Source organism: Danio rerio, chromosome 2 (genome assembly GCF_049306965.1).
Source record: "Danio rerio strain Tuebingen ecotype United States chromosome 2, GRCz12tu, whole genome shotgun sequence".
Classification (NCBI taxonomy): domain Eukaryota; kingdom Metazoa; phylum Chordata; class Actinopteri; order Cypriniformes; family Danionidae; genus Danio; species Danio rerio.
Genome location: NC_133177.1, coordinates 60,881,875 through 60,902,500, shown reverse-complemented (window position 1 = coordinate 60,902,500; position 20,626 = coordinate 60,881,875). Strand labels below are relative to the sequence as shown.

Genomic DNA, 20,626 nt, shown 5'->3' with positions numbered 1-20,626 from the left:
TGGATTGCTCTTCAGTATTTGGACTCTCAGTAGTGAATATTAAACCACACTGAACTGAGCTAAACTGAACTGAACTTAAACTTTAAAACTGAACTACATTGTCTCAATTTACTTTGAACTTTTATGTGAAGCTGCTTTGACACAATCTACATTGTAAAAGCGCTATACAAGTAGGGGTAAATTGAATTGAATATTTAATACTGTGATTGTTGTTCACATAAACAAGCACCAATTTGCTTGCGTTTTCAGACATTTGTCTGCGATTTCTCAAAATCGTGGCTAAAATCATGCAGTCTGAACTCGGCATTAGTCCCTTTATTCATCAGGGGTCGCCACAGCAGAATGAACCTTGGATGCCACAGCCCTTCCAGCTACAACCTAGTACTGGGAAACACCCAAACACACTCATTCACTCACATATACTACGGACAATTTAGTTAATCAATTCCCCTATAGTGCATGTGTTTGGACTGTGGGAGAAACTGGAGCACACAGGGAGAGCATGCAAACTCCACTCAGAAATGCTAACTGACCCAGCTGGGACTCGAACCAGCGACTTTCTCGCTGTGAGGCGACAGTGCTAACCGCTGAGCCACTGTGTCGCCCTCTGTGAATTTCTCTGTTCTTCAAATGTTTCCCAAGTGCTGATAAACAGAGAGAGGACATTTTTCACAGTGTTTTCTATCATCTTTTTCTTCCTGGAGAAAGTCTTATTTCTGTTAGTTTGGCTAGAATGCAATAATTTTAATCATAACTTTTTTTTTTTTTTTTTTTAAATGTCCGAGGTCAATACTATAAACAATGTGATTATTTATTATTTGTCACAGGTGTGGATCTCAGCAACATTGTGAAAGCAGTGCCGAAGGTTTCTTCTGAAGAAAACGCACAGGATCAAACCCATGAGGTTTTGCAGGTAATTCTACATTAGATTTGCAAAATTATTCATCTCCCTTGATACTTTTGCTTGCATATTTTTTTCAATGTTTCCCAAGTGATGTTGAACAGAATATATATATATATATATATGTATGTATGTATGTATGTGTATATAGTATATATATATATATAAAACAACCAGCTTGTTCAGATTTTTGTACAGACATACAAGAAAAGTATGACGAAAACTGTGATGAAATTTCTAAATTATATAGAGCAATAAGTAATTCTAGAGGACTCTCAACAGACTATATAAGATTAAAATGGGAGAATGAAGTAGGCATTATTCTGAATCAAGACCAATGGGTTAAAATATGTGCGCACACACCTTAACAAGCTCAAGAGTGTGGCGAGAGTTTTGTTGGAAAAACTTAATTAGATTTTTTTATTACACCAAAAATTAAATCTTTACAATCGGGGACTACTCATCCTTGCTGGAGGAACTGTGAGGTAAAAGAGGCCCATCATGCGCACATATTCTGGCAGTGCTCAAGGATTGATCGTTTTTGGGAAATGCTGCTCTCCGCCATCAATGACATTTTTGATCTTCATATTTCTAGATCATTTGAAGTACTTTATCTGGGAGATACTCCTATTAATCTTAAAAAGGAAGATAAATATCTATTTAAGATATTCTTGGCAACAAGTAAAAAAGCCATAACTCGGAAATGGTATGAATAAGAGCCACCAACTAAACGTGAATGGTTAAAAATATATAGTTGAAGCTAAGGTAATGGTAAAAATGACACCTGCACTTCCATTATAATTAGACACCTTTGACAAGAAATGGCTGGCTTTCCCCTCAATGACAATATAATTAATTATAATTGAACATTTACATATTTCTAAAGGTTATGTATAATTGTGAAAATGTGTTTGGCAACCTTTTATAATATTTTATTTTATTCTTATTTATTTATTTATTTTAAAGAGGTAATTTAATGTTTTTATGCATGTAAGTATATGGATATACATGTGTGGAATGGATGTATTTGCCTATATACAGTTGAAGTCAGAATTATTAGCCCCTCTGAATTATTAGACTGCTTGTTTATTTTTTCCCCAATTTCTGTTTAACGGAGAGCAGATTTCTTCAGCACATTTCTAATAATAATAGTTTTAATAACTCATCTCTAATAACTGATTTATTTTCTCTTTGTCATGATGACAGTAAATAATATTTTACTAGATATTTTTTCAAGACACTTCTATACAGCTTAAAGAGACATTTAAAGGCTTAACTATGTTAATTAGGGTAACTAGGCAGGTTAGGGTAATTAGGCAAGTTATTGTATAATGATGGTTTGTTCTGTAGATTACCGATTAAAAAATTTAGCTTAAAGAGGCTCATAATGTTGTCCCTAAAATGATGTTTAAAAAATTAAAAACTGCTTTTATTTTAGCCGAAATAAAACAAATAAGACTTTCTCCAGAAGAAAAAATATTATCAGACATACTGTGAAAATTTCCTTGCTCTGTTAAACATCATTTGGGAAATATTTAAAAAAGAAGAAAAAAATTCGAAGGGGGCGAATAATTCTGAATTCAACTGTAAGTCTGTATACATATGTATGTTTATGTATATTTATGTATATATGTATTATTTTTTTTATTTGCTTGTTTTGTTCCCACTGGTTATATGTTCCTAAAAAATCAATAAAAACTAAGTTAAAAAAAACAGTGTAGGTGCACCCCAAAAATTTTATCGATTGTTTATTAGATTTTATGGAGATGCTCTGCCACCGCAGAATCATCCTAATAATCTAGCAGTATAAATTCTTTCCAAATGGAGATATTAAATCATCTGGTGAAATTGTATTCATATATGGCTGAAATGCAGGGGTGACCAGGCTTTCACAGTAGCTGGTCCTACCTTGTGGAGTGCTCTGCCTCTCTGTATTAGGTCTATATCATCTCTGTCTGTTTTTAAATCAGATTGATTTGGCATTTTATCAGTGAGAATTGATTGTTTTAGCTATAATTTTATACTTGTTCTTTGTGATTTGTATTGTTCAGCACATTGGTCAACGTTTGGTTGTGTATAATAGTGCTATATAAATAAAATTGACATTCGCTAAATAAAAGGATGTCGTAATGTTAGATTTTCCCAATATCGTGCAGCCCTAGTTCACACTGTTATCTGTGGTATATTTCCAGGCTTTAGAGTCTCTGAAAAGCGCAGTGTCGTCTTCATCCACATCTGTGTTGGATGACCTGAGACTCTTCACCGATCAGTGCAATCTGGGCTTCGCTCAGAGATACCTGGCTGCTCAGAAAGACGCGTATCCCACAATCCTAAGCTGCTGCCAGAAATCCGCCGGAGATAAGGAGGCTCTTTCTGTGGCTCTGGCTGCTCTCTGTGCGCTGACCGATGGCCAGCCGGATCTGCTGGATGAGGAGGGGAAGCTGTTTTTAATCCGGGTTTTGACTGAGCATCAGGTAGGCTTTTGATGGTATCATATTTTTCTTGTTATGATTAATTGCTAATTGCTTTAATCATGGTATTATCGAAAATCTGACATTGCATCATGTTGATTTTCTGCTATTATATACAGTCACGGTCAGAATTATTTGCCTTTTTTTTTGGTCTTCTTTTTCAAATATTTCCCAAATGATGTTGAACAGATACAGGAAATTTTTACAGTATTTCCTCTAATATTTTTTCTTCTGGAGAAAGTCTTATTTGTTTTATTTTTTCTAGAATAAAAGCAGTTTTTAATCGTTTTAAAATTATTTTAAGGTCAATATTATTATTTTAATAATGATGCTAATAATTCAGGATTGCTAATAATTCTGACATCAACTGTGTATGATACAGATTATATATAAATTTAAATATCTAAGCAAAAGAAATTGCATAGTTTTGTTCTTATTTATGTGTATGCATTACATATTAATAATATATGTAATACACAAATTGGCTAATGTGGAAGTTTTATTTTGGATGCAATTTATCATGATTAATCTTTGCACAACACTTTCTTTTTTACTCAACATAACAGCCAAAATCACTTGGTACATTGATTTATTGTATAAACATGTTTAAAGTAAACAAATGTTTCAACCCAATTTAATTGTAAAAGGATGATAAAGTACAACAGGTAACTTTTTACAATAAAATCTCATTAGGAAACATATGTCAATGTTTTAAAATCAGCAGTGAGAGACCCTCTATCCTATAGTTACAGTTATATATGTTATACGTTTCATTAATAACTCCATTTAAATGTTTTAATTAGACATTATCTAAGCCTTTAAATGTCACTTTAAGCTGAATACTAGTGTCTTGCTAAATATTTAGTCAAATATTATGTGCTGTCATCATGGCAAAGATTGCTGTTGAAAATAATCTCTCCATTAACCAGCACATATTTGAAAAATAATTAGATTTCACCGGAGGACTAATAATTTTGTCTTGAACTATATATGCACTACCTGACAAAAGTCATGTCACCTATAAACAATAAATAATATCTTGACTTCTAGTTGATCATTTGGTGTCAGAAGTGTCTTCTATGAAAGGTAAAGGCCTCTAGATGACACTTATTTGAGCACAATAAAATATGATCATGCCTTGATGTTGACTGATTTGATGAGGACAGTAAGGTCTGACTCTGCTTAGACTAAAGTCTCATCACTGAACAGAAATAATGTCCAGTATAGAATATAAAGTCCTGCTGCAGTGGAGACAGAATGAATATTGTGTCTGACTCCATCATGAGCTTGGAGGACTGCATCCATACATCTCTGACATGACTCAAATCACTGATTAATAAAGTCATCTGGAATGAAGAAGAAAGCGTTCAGCAGGACTCCCAGAGTTCATCAAGAGTCTTTATGTTCATCTTTAACTCCTCCTCCTTCCTCTTACCCCAGACATGCTCGATAATGTTCATGTCTGGTGACTGGGCTGGCCAATCCTGAAGCAGTTTGACCTCCTTTGCTTTCAGGAGCTTTGATGTGGAGGCTGAAGTTTGAGAAGGAGCGCTATCCTGCTGGAGAATTGTCCCTCTCCTGTGGTTTGTAATGGGCAGCACAAATGTCTTGACACCTCAGGCTGTTGATGTTGATCATCCACTCTGCAGATCTCTCCATACTGAATGTAACCCCAAACCATGATTTCTCCTTCACCAAACTTGATAGATTTCTAGGAGAATCTTTGGTCCATGCTGGTTCCAGTAGGTCTTCTGCAGAATTTGTGATGATTGGGATGCAGATCAACAGATGACTCATCTGAAAAAAACACCTTCTGACACTTTTCCCAGTGATCAACTAGAAGTCAAGTTATTATGTGTTGCTCTTACAACTAAGATCCACAACGAGACTTTTGTCAGGTAGTGTGTAAATATCTAATGTGCCACACTTATAAAGTTTGCAAAGCTCCTGAAAAATGCTAAAAAAAGTTTGACTTTGACTTTAGAAAAGCTGTAGGAATCGTGTATATTGAATTATTGACTCTCAGAATGTGTGTAGCACCAGCAGGACGCGGGTGTGGTCTGTCTGTGTGTGCGTACCGTGCGGAACTGCTGTCTGAAGCACGAAAACAACCGTCAGGATCTGGTGAAGGCCGGAGTTCTCCCTCTGCTGGCCGGCAGCATCACGCGGTACTTACAACATCCCGAGGTTGTGCGAGACGCCTGCGTGGCGCTCAGGGTCATGACCTTTGATGATGACGTGCGGGTGCCGTTTGGACACGCCCACGAACACGCCAAGATGATCGTGTTGGAGCAGAACGGACTGAAAGTCATGGTGGAAGCTGCTAAAGGTCAGTGCATTTTGTCATTTAGCATTAGGGCTGCTTGATTAGGGGAAAAATCATAATCACAATTATTTGAATCACAAATATTTATAATTGTTTATATTTATATAACAGTTCTGTCTAGTTCCTAAATCTGATTGGCTGATAGCCGTGCGATATTCTGCAAATAACAACTTTTACCCTGTATTACCCTGGCTTCAGTACTGACTAATTTAACTGTTAAACTCTGCGGACCTGGTACCCGGTCTGTAACGTCATCGACTTTTGCCTTAAGATTTAAAGGGCTAGCGTTGCACCAGACCTCCATTAGTGGTTTTGTTTAAAAGGGTAGAATCTATATTTTATGCACCACTTTGGTGTTTATTATACTGTACAAAAGTTGTTTACACTTAAATACACAGTATTATGGATACCCGAGCTGGGTATTGAACATTGGTTCATTTTCATATGGTTCATACAGTTTAAGTCTGAATTATTCACCCCCTTCGAATATTTTTCAAATATTTTCCAAATGATGTTTAACAGAGCAAGGAAATGTTCACAGTATGTCTGATAATATTTTTTCTTTTGGAGAAAGTCTTATTTGTTTTATTTTGGCTAGAATAAAAGCAGTTTTTAATTTTTTAAACACCATTTTAGGGACATTATTATTTGCCCCTTTAAGCTATTTTTTTCTTGATAATTTACAGAACAAACCATCGTTATACAATGAGTTGCCTAATTACCCTAACCTGCCTAGTTCACCTAATTAATCTAGTTAAGCCTTTAAATGTCTCTTTAAGCTGTATAGAAGTGTCTTGAAGAATATCCAGTCAAATATTATTTACTGTCATCATGACAAAGATAAAATAAATCAGTTATTACAGATGAGTTATTAAAACTATTATGTTTACAAATGTGTTGAAAAAATCTGCTCATTGTTAAACATAAATTGGGGAAAAAATAAACAAGCTGTCTAATAATTCAAGGGGGCTAATAATTCTGACAAACTGTATATGACATATGTACAAGTTATAGCTCAAATGAAAGCTCTTGCCGGTGCTCATACGGTTCTAGCATTATTTTTACTGAATTATATTCACATTTCAATCAGTTGCCGAATGAATCTCGATGTTTCCATGGTGCAGAAGTGAAAACAATACATTCATGATCAATAAGCAGCCCCAGATAGCACAGACAGCTGTCATCTCTTACCTTATGCTGTGCGCTTCAGGGCCATTCTCCTCTGTTTTTGAGCTGATGCGCATAAGTAATCCTTTTATATGTCTGACGTGCTCCAAACACAGTGAATTATGTTTGATCAAACAAAAGAATAGTGAAATATGAAAACAATGATCGCTCCCTGTGGCTTGTACAGCACCTCTCATCAGTTGGAATACAATAACTTTTGCATAGATTATGGTGGAGACATTTTTCTTTTTTCCTATGATTACAGACATGTGCAGGAACCACCAACATTAATTACAGCACGCTAGACCACACACAACCTAAAAGGTACACTTACACATTTGAGTTTATAAACTAAAAAATACAAAAAGCGCCTCTTTTTAGGTGTTTGTTATGACACAGACAACATATACAGATATTTTAAACACTTTCAATAGTGTTTTATCAAAATTCAAAGGGTTTTCTTTAAAATTATACCAAAGTTTTGCATTTACACCTCTGCATGAGGATTTGGAAAGCTTTTACATTTGGGTAGGCAAAATCCAGGCGGAAATCCCAAAATAACAGCAGAGTTTAACTGGTTAATGTATATGCACAAATATAATATTATAAAGCTTCCTAAAGAAAATATTGATTAAATGAAAGATTTGTGTGAGGGGTGAACTCCTATATCCTGAGCACTATATATATGTATACACAGTTGAAGTCAGAATTATTTGCCCCCATTTGAATTTTTCTTTCTTTTTTAAATATTTCGCAAATTATGTTTAATCAGAGCAAGGAAATTTTCACAGTGTGTCTGATAATGTTTTTTCTTTCTGGAGAAAGTCTTATTTGTTTTATTTCGGCTAGAATGAAAGCAGTTTTTAATTTTTAAAAAAACATTTTAGGGACAAAATTATCAGTCCCTTTAAGCTATATATTTTTTTCGATGATCTACAGAATAAACCATCATTATACAATAACTTGCCTAATTACCCTAACCTGCCTAGTTAACCTAATTAATCTAGTTAAGCCTTTAAATGTCTCTTTAAGCTGTATAGAAGTGTCTTGAAGAATATCTAGTCTAATATTATTTACTGTCATCATGACAAAGAGAAAATAAATCAGTTTTTAGAAATTAGTTATTAAAACTATTATGATTAGAAATGTGCTGAAAAAATCTGCTCTCCGTTACAAAAGAAATTGAAAAAATAAATAAATAAACATGGGCGCTTATAATTTAGGGGGGTTAATAATTCTGACTTTAACTGTATATATAATTTTAAATGCATATATAGTTTTTTCTTCCTGTAAATAAGGTTGCTACATCTTCAAATATTTTTCTTAATACTGAAGCAAAATGGGACAAAAAGTAAAAAAAACATACTAATAGAAAGTTTTCGCAATCAAACTGTGCTTTAAGCATCTTCACTGTAAGAAAAAATTATGATTTTGTTCTTATTATTCTTATATTAAAGCTACAAAAGCCTTTCAGTGAAGAGCAGTAGTTTTGTCCTTGTCTTTCATTGTTTGATTTAGCAATGATAAAAACATTTGGCAGCAGGAATTTAGTTTACTTTCGCTTAAGAGCCATGCAGTTCTCATTTACATGCCTTTTCATTCTCAACTCTCTGCATAACAAATGAGGTTTAATGTGAATAATCACAAAAAAATGACCCATTTAGGCGGAAAAAACTGCAAGCTTATATCTTCCAAACATAAATTTTGTCAGTGTTTTAGAGCACACTAGCTTATGAATGCCCTTAAAATTAACATGTAATTAAAAAAATAATTTAATTTCATCGCACGCTTAACCAATCCTAAACGACTGATGATGATGATGATGATGATGATGATGATGATGATGATTTTTTTTCAGCTCATCCTGAAAACACATCAGTGCTCAGTGAACTCTGTGCCACTCTCTCGCGTCTGGCTGTGAGAAACGAGTTTTGTCAGGACATCGTAGACCTTGGAGGCCTGAAATTCATGATCACACTCCTGGCGGACAGTCTGGATTGTCAGGTGAGCCGGCGGATCAATAGCTATGTTTCCATCCAAAGATGCAAATTAAATTGATGCACAAAAACTAGAATATTGCATGAAAGAGTTGCGAATAATGATGGTTTTCATCTAACAAGTCAAAGGGCGTTCTCACACTATGTACAGTTGTCTTAAACGGGCATAAGCACGCTTGATCCCCCTTCTGTCTCCCCCGACGGCCCGCACTTACATTACATTCAGGCCTGGGCACGCTTACGTCATCGATGATGCACTGTTCAGTAGGTGCTCTCACTCACAACAATGGAGAGTTCTTCAGATATATTCTTTTAGCCGTTTTAGTCGGTGCAGTTGTCGTGCAGTGAGGAGTTTGTGTTTTTAATAATCTACGACAGTTTGTGTTCACTGAACAGTAAGAATGTTTAAAGGGTCACGAAACACCAAAACACATTTTTTATATGTGTCCCACACTGCTAAAAACACTATTAGGACACCTATATCTCACTAAAAAGTGTAAATTGGTTGTTTTTGCGTTATTTTAAGTAAATTTGTACTTCCGGTTTGAAACTAATTTTTGAAGCTGCGTCACGGTCATGACATAATAGCGTGTATTCCAGTGTGCAGACTGGACGTCTGTGCCAGAGTGTGTCTTATTACGTCTTACAGTGTGATGCATTAATGCATGATTAAGGCTTGGTTCAAACCAATCAGCGCGCTCTATTGTGCAACTTCATTAATATTCATTAGTGTCACAGTGTTTTCACGACAGAGACGCCACGTTGTGTTGGGAAAACAAGCGTGAAGTGTTGCTTTTATAGTTTGCTGCAGTGAAGTTTCGTTTTAATTTTCTCTCTGTGAGAGCTCAGCTGGAGTCACGTGAGGATTAACAGTGTACGCGACGCTCCACAACAATAACTTACGTGTCTAAGGAGGATTATTGTTCACCTGAGAGCTGTTCTCATCTGCAAACGCTGAGATCGGATACGCTTGTAGTCTCCTCTTAATAAAGATTCGGCTCTAGTTGCTGGTGATTGTCCTGTCTCTACAGATTTGGTAAGTGAGCGACCAGTGCTCTTTGTTTATTCAGTTTGCTCGTATCGAACTAAGTTAACTATTGCACTGAGTCACCGAGTGTAAACACGTTAGCATCACAACCAAACTTTGACCTCGTGTAGGGTTTTCACCGCATTTAGTGACCGGAATAACACACGCGGCTTTCTGACGCTACCTGCCGTGTGCATCTAAGTTTCCGGGAAATGCTGAGGTTTTTTTCTCTCATTCGCCGTGCGGTATCAAACATTGCATGAAAAATACACGCTTAGAGCAGTTCCTCGAATCAAATATCACGTTTGTCGCGAGGGAGCCAAACTGAGTTAAAGTCCAACATTTAATAATTTGGCAAATAATTCGACTACAGATGTCCATGTAGGTTAAACACCATCACTTTCTCCTGTCTGTGTATTTTGACTGAAACTCGCGCGTGCCCAAATAGACACTCCCACACCATCCCACTTTAGTTCCTCCGACACTCCCCCCTAAACAGAGCTGGACACGCCCACTTTTCTGACTTTTTCCAAAGTAGAGGTGTGAAAACACCCTGCTGAAACGAGGGGGCTTCATGGCCCTTTAATAAATCCATATTTAACAGTCCCTTAAAAGTCACGTGTCGTCTTCAGTTTCGGGCTCAGGCGTGTTTTGAGCTCACACTTAAAAACATACCACGCCAAAGCCCAAGTGAACCACACTCTGGCAAACCTCTTCCAACCGGGCCAGGGTTGGCCAAGGAAATTGTGCCTGAGCCCAATTCAGAGTACTCGCACTTCTCAAACGATTCGGGAAACGGACCTGGGCACGGTTTGGATAGCATAGTGTGTGTGCGCCCAAAGAGAACAACATTTTTATACATGATAATAAATAAAATTACGGCATCCGTAATTATAAAAGCGTAAAGGAAAACGGAACGTAGTCGTAATTTTACGAGTGTACAATTCCAAAATATGCGATTAGAACAGACACAGATACAAAATTTCCTTGGTCTGTTTGTAAATGACTGATAAATTTAAGATGGGTGTATTTTACAAACACCAAAAACAGTTTCACCACGGACACGTCAAGTCCTGATTACGAGTACGAATTAAACAGCGACACTCCACTGTCAAAATTACGTCACCGCTGTCACTGGCATTAATAAACAAGCGATACTGATACTGCGCTCACTGCCTGTAATGCTGTGTTCACACCAGACACGGAACACGCGGATAAATCGTGATAAATAGCCATGTGAACATTTGAGTTTACTCACTTCATTCGCGCGTCAAACCCTGCTTCATTTGCGCGTCAAATCTGCTTCATTCGCGTGTCAAATTCACAGACGCGGATTCGTGTGATGGGCAGGGCTTCTGTCTACTCAGTGACTCTAGCTTCATAGCTAAAGGGCTAACATGGATTTTATGAAGAAAATAACAGTGTTTACGTGCTTTATGAAGATTTAAAAACAGCGTTGATACGTTTAGGTTCGTGTCTGAGTCCACTACATCCTTTCAGAGGTGCATCCAGCTCTGTGAGCTCATAAACTCCTCCAGAAACTGAACATGGATGATGGAGGCTTTCAGCGGTGCTTCTGACTGAGCCCAGCCCAGTTTGATGAACTGTTGTCGGTGTCGGCTGGAGGATTTGCCCCAGAACACCGACAACAGGCGATATGTCACAATCACGCCCCCACATGAGCAAGCTCCTGATTGGTTAACGCGGCGCGAATGTCTGCTGAAGTCCAGATTTTCGAACTCGAGTGAATCGCGCGAAACGCTCAAAGCGATCAATTCGCGCGGTATCGCGCAAAGCGCTCAATTTGCACGTATCGCGCAAAGCGCTCAATTTGCGCGTATCGCGCATAGCGCTCAATTCGCGCATATCGCTCCATTTGCACCGCACCATTCGCACAATTTGCGTCATTCGTGCCATGTTATTTGCGCGTATCGCGCCGCAGGATGTCTATTCGTGCGTTTGCATTGACTTAACATGGAAATCACTCTCGCTTCATGCGCGTTCCACGTCTGGTGTGAACGCAGCATCAAAGAGGGAATAACAAAACTCTTCCATGAGATGGTGTGTGGGGGCTCTAAGTGCCCAGCCGCCGCGCCATTGTGATCGATGACTCTCGCTTGTTTAAAATTACGCGTACGTTCCATTTTCCTTTACGATTTTATAATTACGGATGCGTGAATTTTATTCACGCACGAAATATTTATGACAGTACATTTATTCCATAGTGAGATGCTCTTTGGGAGTGCAGACGCTCAAAATAGTTCTGGAGGAAATAATACTATTATAATATTAATACTGAATCACTGGGGGTGACGGTCAGCCAGATGGTTTGCTAATTATTGCTATTTTTATCAACACATGATCTTCTATAACAAAATCACATGACATTTTTTAATGCACATACTGGAATTTATTCGGTAAAAGTGTTTCCATTGCAGATTTTTTCTGATCCGATATAAAGTTTATAGTTTTTTATGGCCATTTTCACAATTTGTGTTCATCTTAGCATTTCCATCCATTTCAATTAGAGTTCAGAAACACAGAGCTGCTTGTTTTTGTATTTGTTGTTGTCTCATGTGTGTGTGTGTGTGTGTGTGTGTGTGTGTGTGTGTGTGTGTGTGTGTGTGTTTTCAGGAGCTGGTGAAGCAGGTGCTCAGCGCTTTAAAGGCCATCGCAGGAAATGATGACGTCAAAGATGCCATTGTGAACGCGGGCGGGGCGGAGCTTATCGTCATGGCGATGAATCGTCACATGGCCAATGCACAGGTGTGACATTAGATACTGTATTACACAGGTGTCAAAGCCATTTCCTGGAGGGCTGCAGCTCTGCACAGTTTAAGCTGCATCAGAGCGGAAACGCAAGCTCGGGCGACAAGTTTTGCAGTTCGCTGCGTTGGAAAGTTCAAGCTTGGTGAACTTTGACCTGCAAAATTGCATCACGTGACTTCATGAGATGAATCGAAGATCAAAACATGACCTCTCTGGACAGAAATTTAAAACATGGACCAATCGCTCGCTTTTTAAAATGTTTGTCAGCGATGTACGACAGAATTTCACATGCTCAAACTCTAGTGTGAGCGCAGCATTAGTTTCAACCCTAATTAAACACACCTGATCAAACTAAATGAGTCCTTCAGGCTAGTTTGAAACCTACAGGTGTGTTGAAACAGGGTTGGAACTGAACTGTGCAGAGCTGTGGCCCTCCAGGAACTGGCTTTGACACCTGTGCTGTATTATAATGTCATCACCATAATTTTATCATCAAAAATCATCATAATGGGCATCGCCAAGTCCAATTTTAGGGGGTTGTAGCTGTATTTCTGCACAACACTTTTAAGGAAATAGCAGGAAATGACATTGTGAATGTGGGTGGGGCGAAGCTGATCGCTATGATTTTTGGCATAATTTCTTTATAAATTGGAAGCCTGTAGAGGGCTATTCAATTGGTGGACAGCGGGCCGGACTCGGCCCCCGAGGCAATTTGTTCTGGCCCTCCAAATGGTGCGACCAAGACATAAAAATAAATTTAGTTCAGTCGAAAAACGGCCGCTATAGCTATGAAGTGACGTGCGACTGTTCAATTCAGTATGAGCTGCAGAGACTGCGCAGAGCGCGAGTCACCATAAGCGAGTGGTGCGGACAGCCAAAAACATTTGGATATGTTTTGTAGAAAATGCCTATTGTACAGTGCACTGTAATCATTAATAGGCATGCAACGATTAGCTGATTTCACTATTACCTGCGCTTTAATTCGTCACAGTTAATTAATCGTAAAGGCTTCTCTAAGCTGCATTTCTGTTGTATGGAAAAGTTATGACAAGTTGCCAACTGTGCGCTAGTTTAAAGTTCCAAGTATGTACACCGGATTAACTAGAGCATCGGCCGTTCCTGTATCACGTCTTTTCCGCTTGCAAGTTTGTTATTTCTAATGTAAGAATATATGACAATATGTGCGCACAAGCGGAGCAACACGCTTGCCTCTGTTCGAGTGCACACAGTAGAAAACATCTCACGGTGAGAGTTGTGCGTGGCTTTCAGTGCAATGTAAACAAAATATAAGTTAGACGAATTAGTATTAAAATGATTATATACGCTTAAACCCAGATGATAACAACAGTTAATCCAAATAGCTAGTTCCCTAATATAAAGCTTGTTGTTGTAAATGACATTAGACGTGATCACCGTGAAAGCATGATTATTCTTCAGACTATATCGTACAACCAAAATCTATAACGTTGCATCACTAATTGTTCTGCTGTTCAAAACATCACATATGAATGTGTCTGAATGTAGAAGAAGCCTACTTCAGCAATGCACTGCTTTTGTTGTGTGAAATACAATATTTTGAATGTTTGTAAACCAAAAAAAAAAGTAAATTGGACAATTCAGTTGTTTTAAAATGCATTTTAATGTAGAAAAATCCGATGTTGGTGTTTTTGTGAGCACAAATACAGCATATAGGCTCTTATGTGCAGTTGTGTCATCACTCATATAGCAAGTCACATCTCTCCGGCCCTTCTTTTGGGATGCTTTTCATGAACCGGCCCCCATGACAAACTAATTGAATAGCCCTGCTGTAGAGTTAAGAAGCTCACTCGCAAATTAGAAACAGACAAACTGAAAATTATAGCGCTGTGTGTGTGTGTGTGTGTGTGTGTGTGTGTGTGTGTTTTCTGTGTTTCAGGTGTGTGAGCAGGGCTGTGCAGCGCTGTGTGTTCTCGCTCTCCGCAAACCCAACAACTGTAAGGTGATCATGGAGAGTGGAGGAGCTCTGGCAGCTCTGCAGGCCATGAAGACTCATCCAGCTGAGGCAAACATGCAGGTACAGCTGAAACACAGTGCACAAACACGGTCTCAAATCACAAAATATACATGTCTGTGTATACAGTTGAAGTCAGAATTATTACACTGCAAAAAATGCTTTCCTTACTTAGATTTTTGTCTTGTTTCAAGTCCAAATATCTACAAATTCCCAACCCTCTACTGCACGGCGTAACCATATGGTAACATGATACTCATGTTCATTTCCCTGCCACTGTTTCTTTGAGACCAACATATTATTTTTTTGTTGGAAAGAGAAGACCTTAGAGTAACCAATGATGTGCTTTGGTTAAGTCACATGACATCCAGTGTTTTTCTGTAGCGTGATTTCTGACAGACTGCCGTTTATTGTGAGTAGTAGCAAATGTAAACATCAATAAAAGCAAAGGATCAAACTATGTCAGATCCACCAAAAAAAAATCTGAAACATCACCTTCAGTAAGTCATGATGATATTTTCCCAACTAATTTTTTTTAAATCAGATTAGTTTTTTGTAAATCGATTAAATGTTTGTTACCAAATGGCAACACTGTGCAATAGTAGAACATGCAATATTGCAATGGGTTAGCTAGCTAGCAAGGTCAGCTGTGAACTTTTAAGTAGTAGCAATAACAGCATGAATGCTAGTAGTATAATGTTGATTAGTTGTATGGTAATGACATTTGCATTCTGGATAAAATCTAGTTTTAATGGCAAAACTACTTTTGAATAGATATGAATACAGGGAACAGTGTATTAGCGAGCACCACCATGTTCTATGGTGATTTAAAGAAGAAAAGGACAGAACTGGCTCTTCCTGCAGATGAAAGTAAGGGTGAGATGGGTTTTAGTGACCATAAGGATGCAGACTGGACATTTGATAGCAACAGTTCTGGTAAGTTAGCTCAGATGCAGATAAGACAGGCGTAGTATAGTATATAGTATAATATGTATGAACCTTGTTAGCTAGTAGCTACTTTATTCTGATGCATCTGGGTATACTAGAGTTGTTATTTATTTGTTATAATATTTACTAGAGAAAATGTTTATATTTACTGTATGTTGTATACATGATAATACAATATTATTATTGTTTTCATTAATATTCAGCAAAAAAATGCAATAAATGAAAGCTGTTGGAATATGAGTTGTGGTAAAACATGTATAAGGGGTCATTTATAAGTTCTGTGTTAAAGCTTATAATACTGCAACACCAATTAAATCATTTCAAACAAAAAAAAAATTAATTATAAGGAAAGTTTTAAATTTGAAATTTCTCAGGTAGATCCACTGTTGGACGTTGTTTTCGTCCTTTATTTCATAAAGTACCTTTAAGAATGAATTTTTTCCAATGTTTTTTTTTACAGCACTTCAAGTTAAGCCATTTTAAGAAAAGAAAAGCAGTCCAATTTTTTTTTACAGGTTTATCATAATGCATGTCATAGAGGGTTAAATCAAGAAGCATTTTCTAGACAAGCAAAACAGATTGTCTTGTTTTAAGAAATAATCTGCCAAAATGAAGTGATTTTTTTCTTAAATCAAACTAAATAATCAGCAAAATATGTTTTTAGATTATAATCTTGTTTTTTGATTTTTGATAAGATTATTTAGCTTACCCCATTGGCAGATTATTTAGCTTGATTTAAGAAAAAACTCACTTTATTTTGGCAGATTATTTCTTAAAACAAGATAATATGTTTTGCTTGTCTAGAACAGGGGTTCCCAAACTTTTCAGGCTGCGACCCCCAAAATGACAATGCCAGTGACTGGCGACCCCCAATATCCTCTGAGGTGGTCATAAATCCCGACCCCCACTTTGAGAACCATTGGTCTAGAAAATGCTTCTTGAATTAAGATTTTGTAGATATTTGGACTAGAAACAAGACAAAAAATCTAAGTAAGAAAAGTATTTTTTGCAGTGATAGCCCTGCTGAATTTTTAGCCCCCTCCTGTATAATTTATTCCCCAATTTCTGTTAAACAGAGAGAAGACTTTCTCTACACATTTCTAAACAAAAAAGTTTAATAACAAATTTTTAATGACTGATTTCTTTTATCTTTGCCATGACAACAGCATATACTCTTTGTATTCAGCTTAAGGCTTAACTAGGTTAATTAGGGTAAAGATAGTGTAATTAGGCAAGTCATTGTTTCCAGAACAAACCACTGTAATACAATCCAAAACAAATATTCCTTAAGGGGGCTAATAATATTAACCCTAAAATGGCTTTAAAACAATTAAAAACTGCTTTTATTCTAGCTGAAATAAAACAAATGAGACTTTCTTCAGAAGAAAAATATTAAAGGAAATACTGTGAAAAATCCCTGAATCTGTTCAACATCATCTGGAAAATATTGGCAAAAGGAAAAATATTTGACTTTAACTATATGTATGCATATGTTAATATCTAATTTGCCACATAGAATATAATAGAACAGAATCAGTGTTTATTGTTGTATCTGCATCTTCTGCTGTTCCAGAAACAGTCCTGCATGCTGCTGAGGAATCTGGTGGCGCGTTCGCGGGACTTTACCCAGCCCATTCTGGAGATGGGAGCGGAGGCGCTGATCTCTCAGGCGCTGGCAGCCCACCGGGACTGTGGAGATGTGGGTCGGGCTGCGCTCCGAGACCTCGGCTGCCAGGTGGAGCTGCGAGAGCTGTGGACTGGCACCAAAGGAAGCCTGAGTCACTGAAACACTTAGACCAGGGGTGGCCAACCCTGCTCCTGGAGAGCCACCTTCCTGCAGATTTCAGTTGCAACCCATATCAAACACACCTGAACCAATTAATTAGGACCTGAACTCCACGTGATAATTACAGGCAGGTGTGTTTGATATGGGTTGCAACTGAAATCTGCAGGAAGGTGGCTCTCCAGGAACAGGGTTGGCCATCCCTGACATAGACGTACACACACACACAAACTCTCTGATGGTGGAAAGTACAGGTGTAAATGCCCTTCCAAATGCAAACACACATATAGACACACACACACACAAACACACACAAACTCTCTGATGGTGGAAAGTACAGGTGTAACTGCCCTTCCAAACGCACACACATACAAACACACACAGACACACACAGACATAGACACACACACACAAACTCTCTGATGGTGAAAAGTACAGGTGTAACTGCCCTTCCAAACGCACACACATACAAACACACACAGACATAGACACACACACACACACAAACAAACTCTCTGATGGTGAAAAGTACAGGTGTAAATGCCCTTCCAAATGCAAACACACATATAGACACACACACACACACACACACACACACAAACTCTCTGATGGTGGAAAGTACAGGTGTAACTGCCCTTCCAAACGCACACACATACAAACACACACAGACATAGACACACACACACACACACACACACACACAAACTCTCTGATGGTGAAAAGTACAGGTGTAACTGCCCTACCAAATGCAAACACACACACACACATATACAAATAAGCACACACAAAATGCACATATAAAAACATACACACACACACACACACACACACACACACACACCACAGCTTGCAGGTCAGACTCTGTGTGAGAATCGCAGGGTGACCATATGTGTCATTTTAATAATAATGATGATGATAATAATAATATATATATGTAATTTATATATGTAAATTTCTCATTTCTAGACGCCTTACGACCAACATGCCAAAAACAGTTCAATAAAACATTGCCAGACATCATTTCAAATACATCAAAGATGAGAAAGTTTTAAATCCAAACACATCTTTAACAAACTTATAGAAAAATAACCCTAAGAGTCCTTCTATCACAGGCCAGGATCTCTATATTGTTTAACATATCCAGCTGCTGTGTGCCGACTGATCACTGTGCGACATATGTGTGTGTATATATATATATATATATATATATATATATATATATATGTGAATCCATGTACTATCTGTATCTTTAACTCGCTCTCGTGATGTTTTCTGAAGATTCTAAAACTGTTTGAAAGAACAGACGAACTCAAATGTTGCAGAAAAAGGTTCTATAAACATTCCATTACTTAAGAACAGACATGCAGAATGAACATTCTGTTAATGACAATGATGATGAATATGTTATACAAATTTGGCAGAAATATATCCACTTCTAAAAAACCTTCGTTAAATAGCTATTAATATAGTTTTTTATATGTTAGTACTGCTGAAATGAAGACTTGTGGCTCATTGCAGGAGATTTTTTTTTAGGTTAAAGAGCTATTTTGAAGGTAAAACGGCAATGCTTAATTTATATCAGTGGAAAAACACAGAGAACATTACTAGAATGTTCATGCATGTAATAGTTTATGTAAGAAAAAAAAATATTTATGAATGTTAAAAAAGATTCAAATCTTTCTTAAACTGAGTGATTCTTGACTCACTGAATCTGAAAAAGAATCATTCAGAATAGTTTTAGTAACAATCGTCTAATTGTTCAAATCAGTCTCCATCTGATTAATTCATAAATGTGAATCACTGTTATTCTTGACGCACTGAATCAGTCAAAATAAAATATTCATTACAGTTTTTAGTAATGTGTTTGTTCAAATCAATTTCAATCTGATTAATTTATAAATGTGAATCTCCTAGAGTGATTGACTCACGGAATCTGTCTAAATGAATCATTCAGAAGAGTTTTTAGTAACATTTGTTTGTTCAAATCAGTCTTAATCTGATTAACTCATCATGCAAATCACTCAGAATGATTCTTGACTCACTGAATCTGTTAAAATGAATCATTCAGAAGAGTTTTTAATAACATTCCTTTGTTTAAATCAGTCTTAATCTGATTAACTCATCAGTGTGAGTCTCTGAAAATGATTTTTGACTCAGAATCTGTGAAAATTAATAATTCAGAAAAGTTTTTATTAACATTTGTTCAAAAAACTCTCATCTCTGATTAATTCATCGACATGAGTCATTTCGAGTGATCCTTCCCTCACCTAATCTGTCCAAATGAATCATTCAAAACAGTTTTTAGTAATATTTTTTTTTGTTCAAATCAGTTTTAATCTAATTAGTTAATCAATGTGAATCGCCTAAAATGATTCTTGACTCAGCGAAACCATCAAAATGAATCATCCAGAAGGGTTTTAGTAACATTTGTTTGTTCAAATCATTCTTAATCTAATTAATTCACAAGTTTGAATCACTTAGAGTGAATCTTGACTCACTGAATCTGAAAATCAATCATTTAGAAGAGTCTTAGTAACATTTGTTTGTTCAATCTGTTTCAGTCTGATTAATTTATAAATGTGAATCTCCTAGAGGGATTGACTTACGGAATCTGTCTAAATGAATCATTCAAAAGAGTTTTTAGTAATATTTGTTTGTTCAAATCACTCTCAATCTAATTAAATCATCAATGCAAATCACTCAGAATGATTCTTGACTCACTGAATCTATCAAAATGAATCATTCAGAAGAGTTTTAAGTAACATTTGTTGAAATCTGTTTCAATCTGATTAATTCATAAATGTGAATTACCTAGAATGATTCTTGACTCACTGAATCTGTCTAAATGAATTATTCAGAAGTTTTTAGTAACATTTGTTTGTTTAAATCAGTGTTAATCTGATTAACTCATCAGTGTGAGTCTGAGAATGATTTTTGACTATCAGAATCTGTGAAAATTAATAATTCAGAGAAATTTTTATTAACATTCGTTCAAATCAATCTCAGTCTGATTAATTGATTGGCATGAGTCATTTCGAGTGATTCTTCACTCACCTAATCTGTCAAAATGAATCATTCAAAAGAATTTTGAGTAACATTTGTTTGTTCAAATCACACTCAATCTGATTAATTCATCAATGTGAATCACGAATGATTCTTGATTCATTCAGAAGAGTTTTTAGTCACATTCGCTTAATTGTTCAAAATACTCTCAATTCTATTAACCCATCAGCATGAATAACTTACA

The 20,626-nt window shown here is 36.7% G+C and overlaps 2 protein-coding genes across 4 annotated transcripts in view; both read left to right on the top strand.

Moving 5' to 3' along the window:
- The window catches only part of lingo3b (leucine rich repeat and Ig domain containing 3b), a 790,077-nt gene extending 785,415 nt beyond the window's left edge, over positions 1-4,662 (top strand). Inside the window, exon 4 of the mRNA XM_073932123.1 lies at positions 4,441-4,662. The gene's annotated coding sequence lies outside the window, so the exon portion shown is untranslated. The remainder of the gene's footprint in view (positions 1-4,440) is intronic.
- armc6 (armadillo repeat containing 6) overlaps positions 1-19,234 on the top strand; it is a 26,607-nt gene extending 7,373 nt beyond the window's left edge. For 2 of the 3 annotated variants that reach the window (XM_677924.11, XM_009298943.5), the window contains exons 3-9: positions 828-913; positions 3,094-3,375; positions 5,410-5,701; positions 8,724-8,869; positions 12,524-12,655; positions 14,574-14,711; positions 17,170-19,234. In XM_677924.11, the coding sequence (XP_683016.6) occupies positions 828-913; positions 3,094-3,375; positions 5,410-5,701; positions 8,724-8,869; positions 12,524-12,655; positions 14,574-14,711; positions 17,170-17,382 (1,289 nt within the window). In that variant the 3' untranslated portion in view covers positions 17,383-19,234. The remainder of the gene's footprint in view (positions 1-827; positions 914-3,093; positions 3,376-5,409; positions 5,702-8,723; positions 8,870-12,523; positions 12,656-14,573; positions 14,712-17,169) is intronic. The other variant, XR_012395352.1, reaches the window with a different exon arrangement.
- The last annotated feature ends 1,392 nt before the right edge of the window (positions 19,235-20,626 follow it).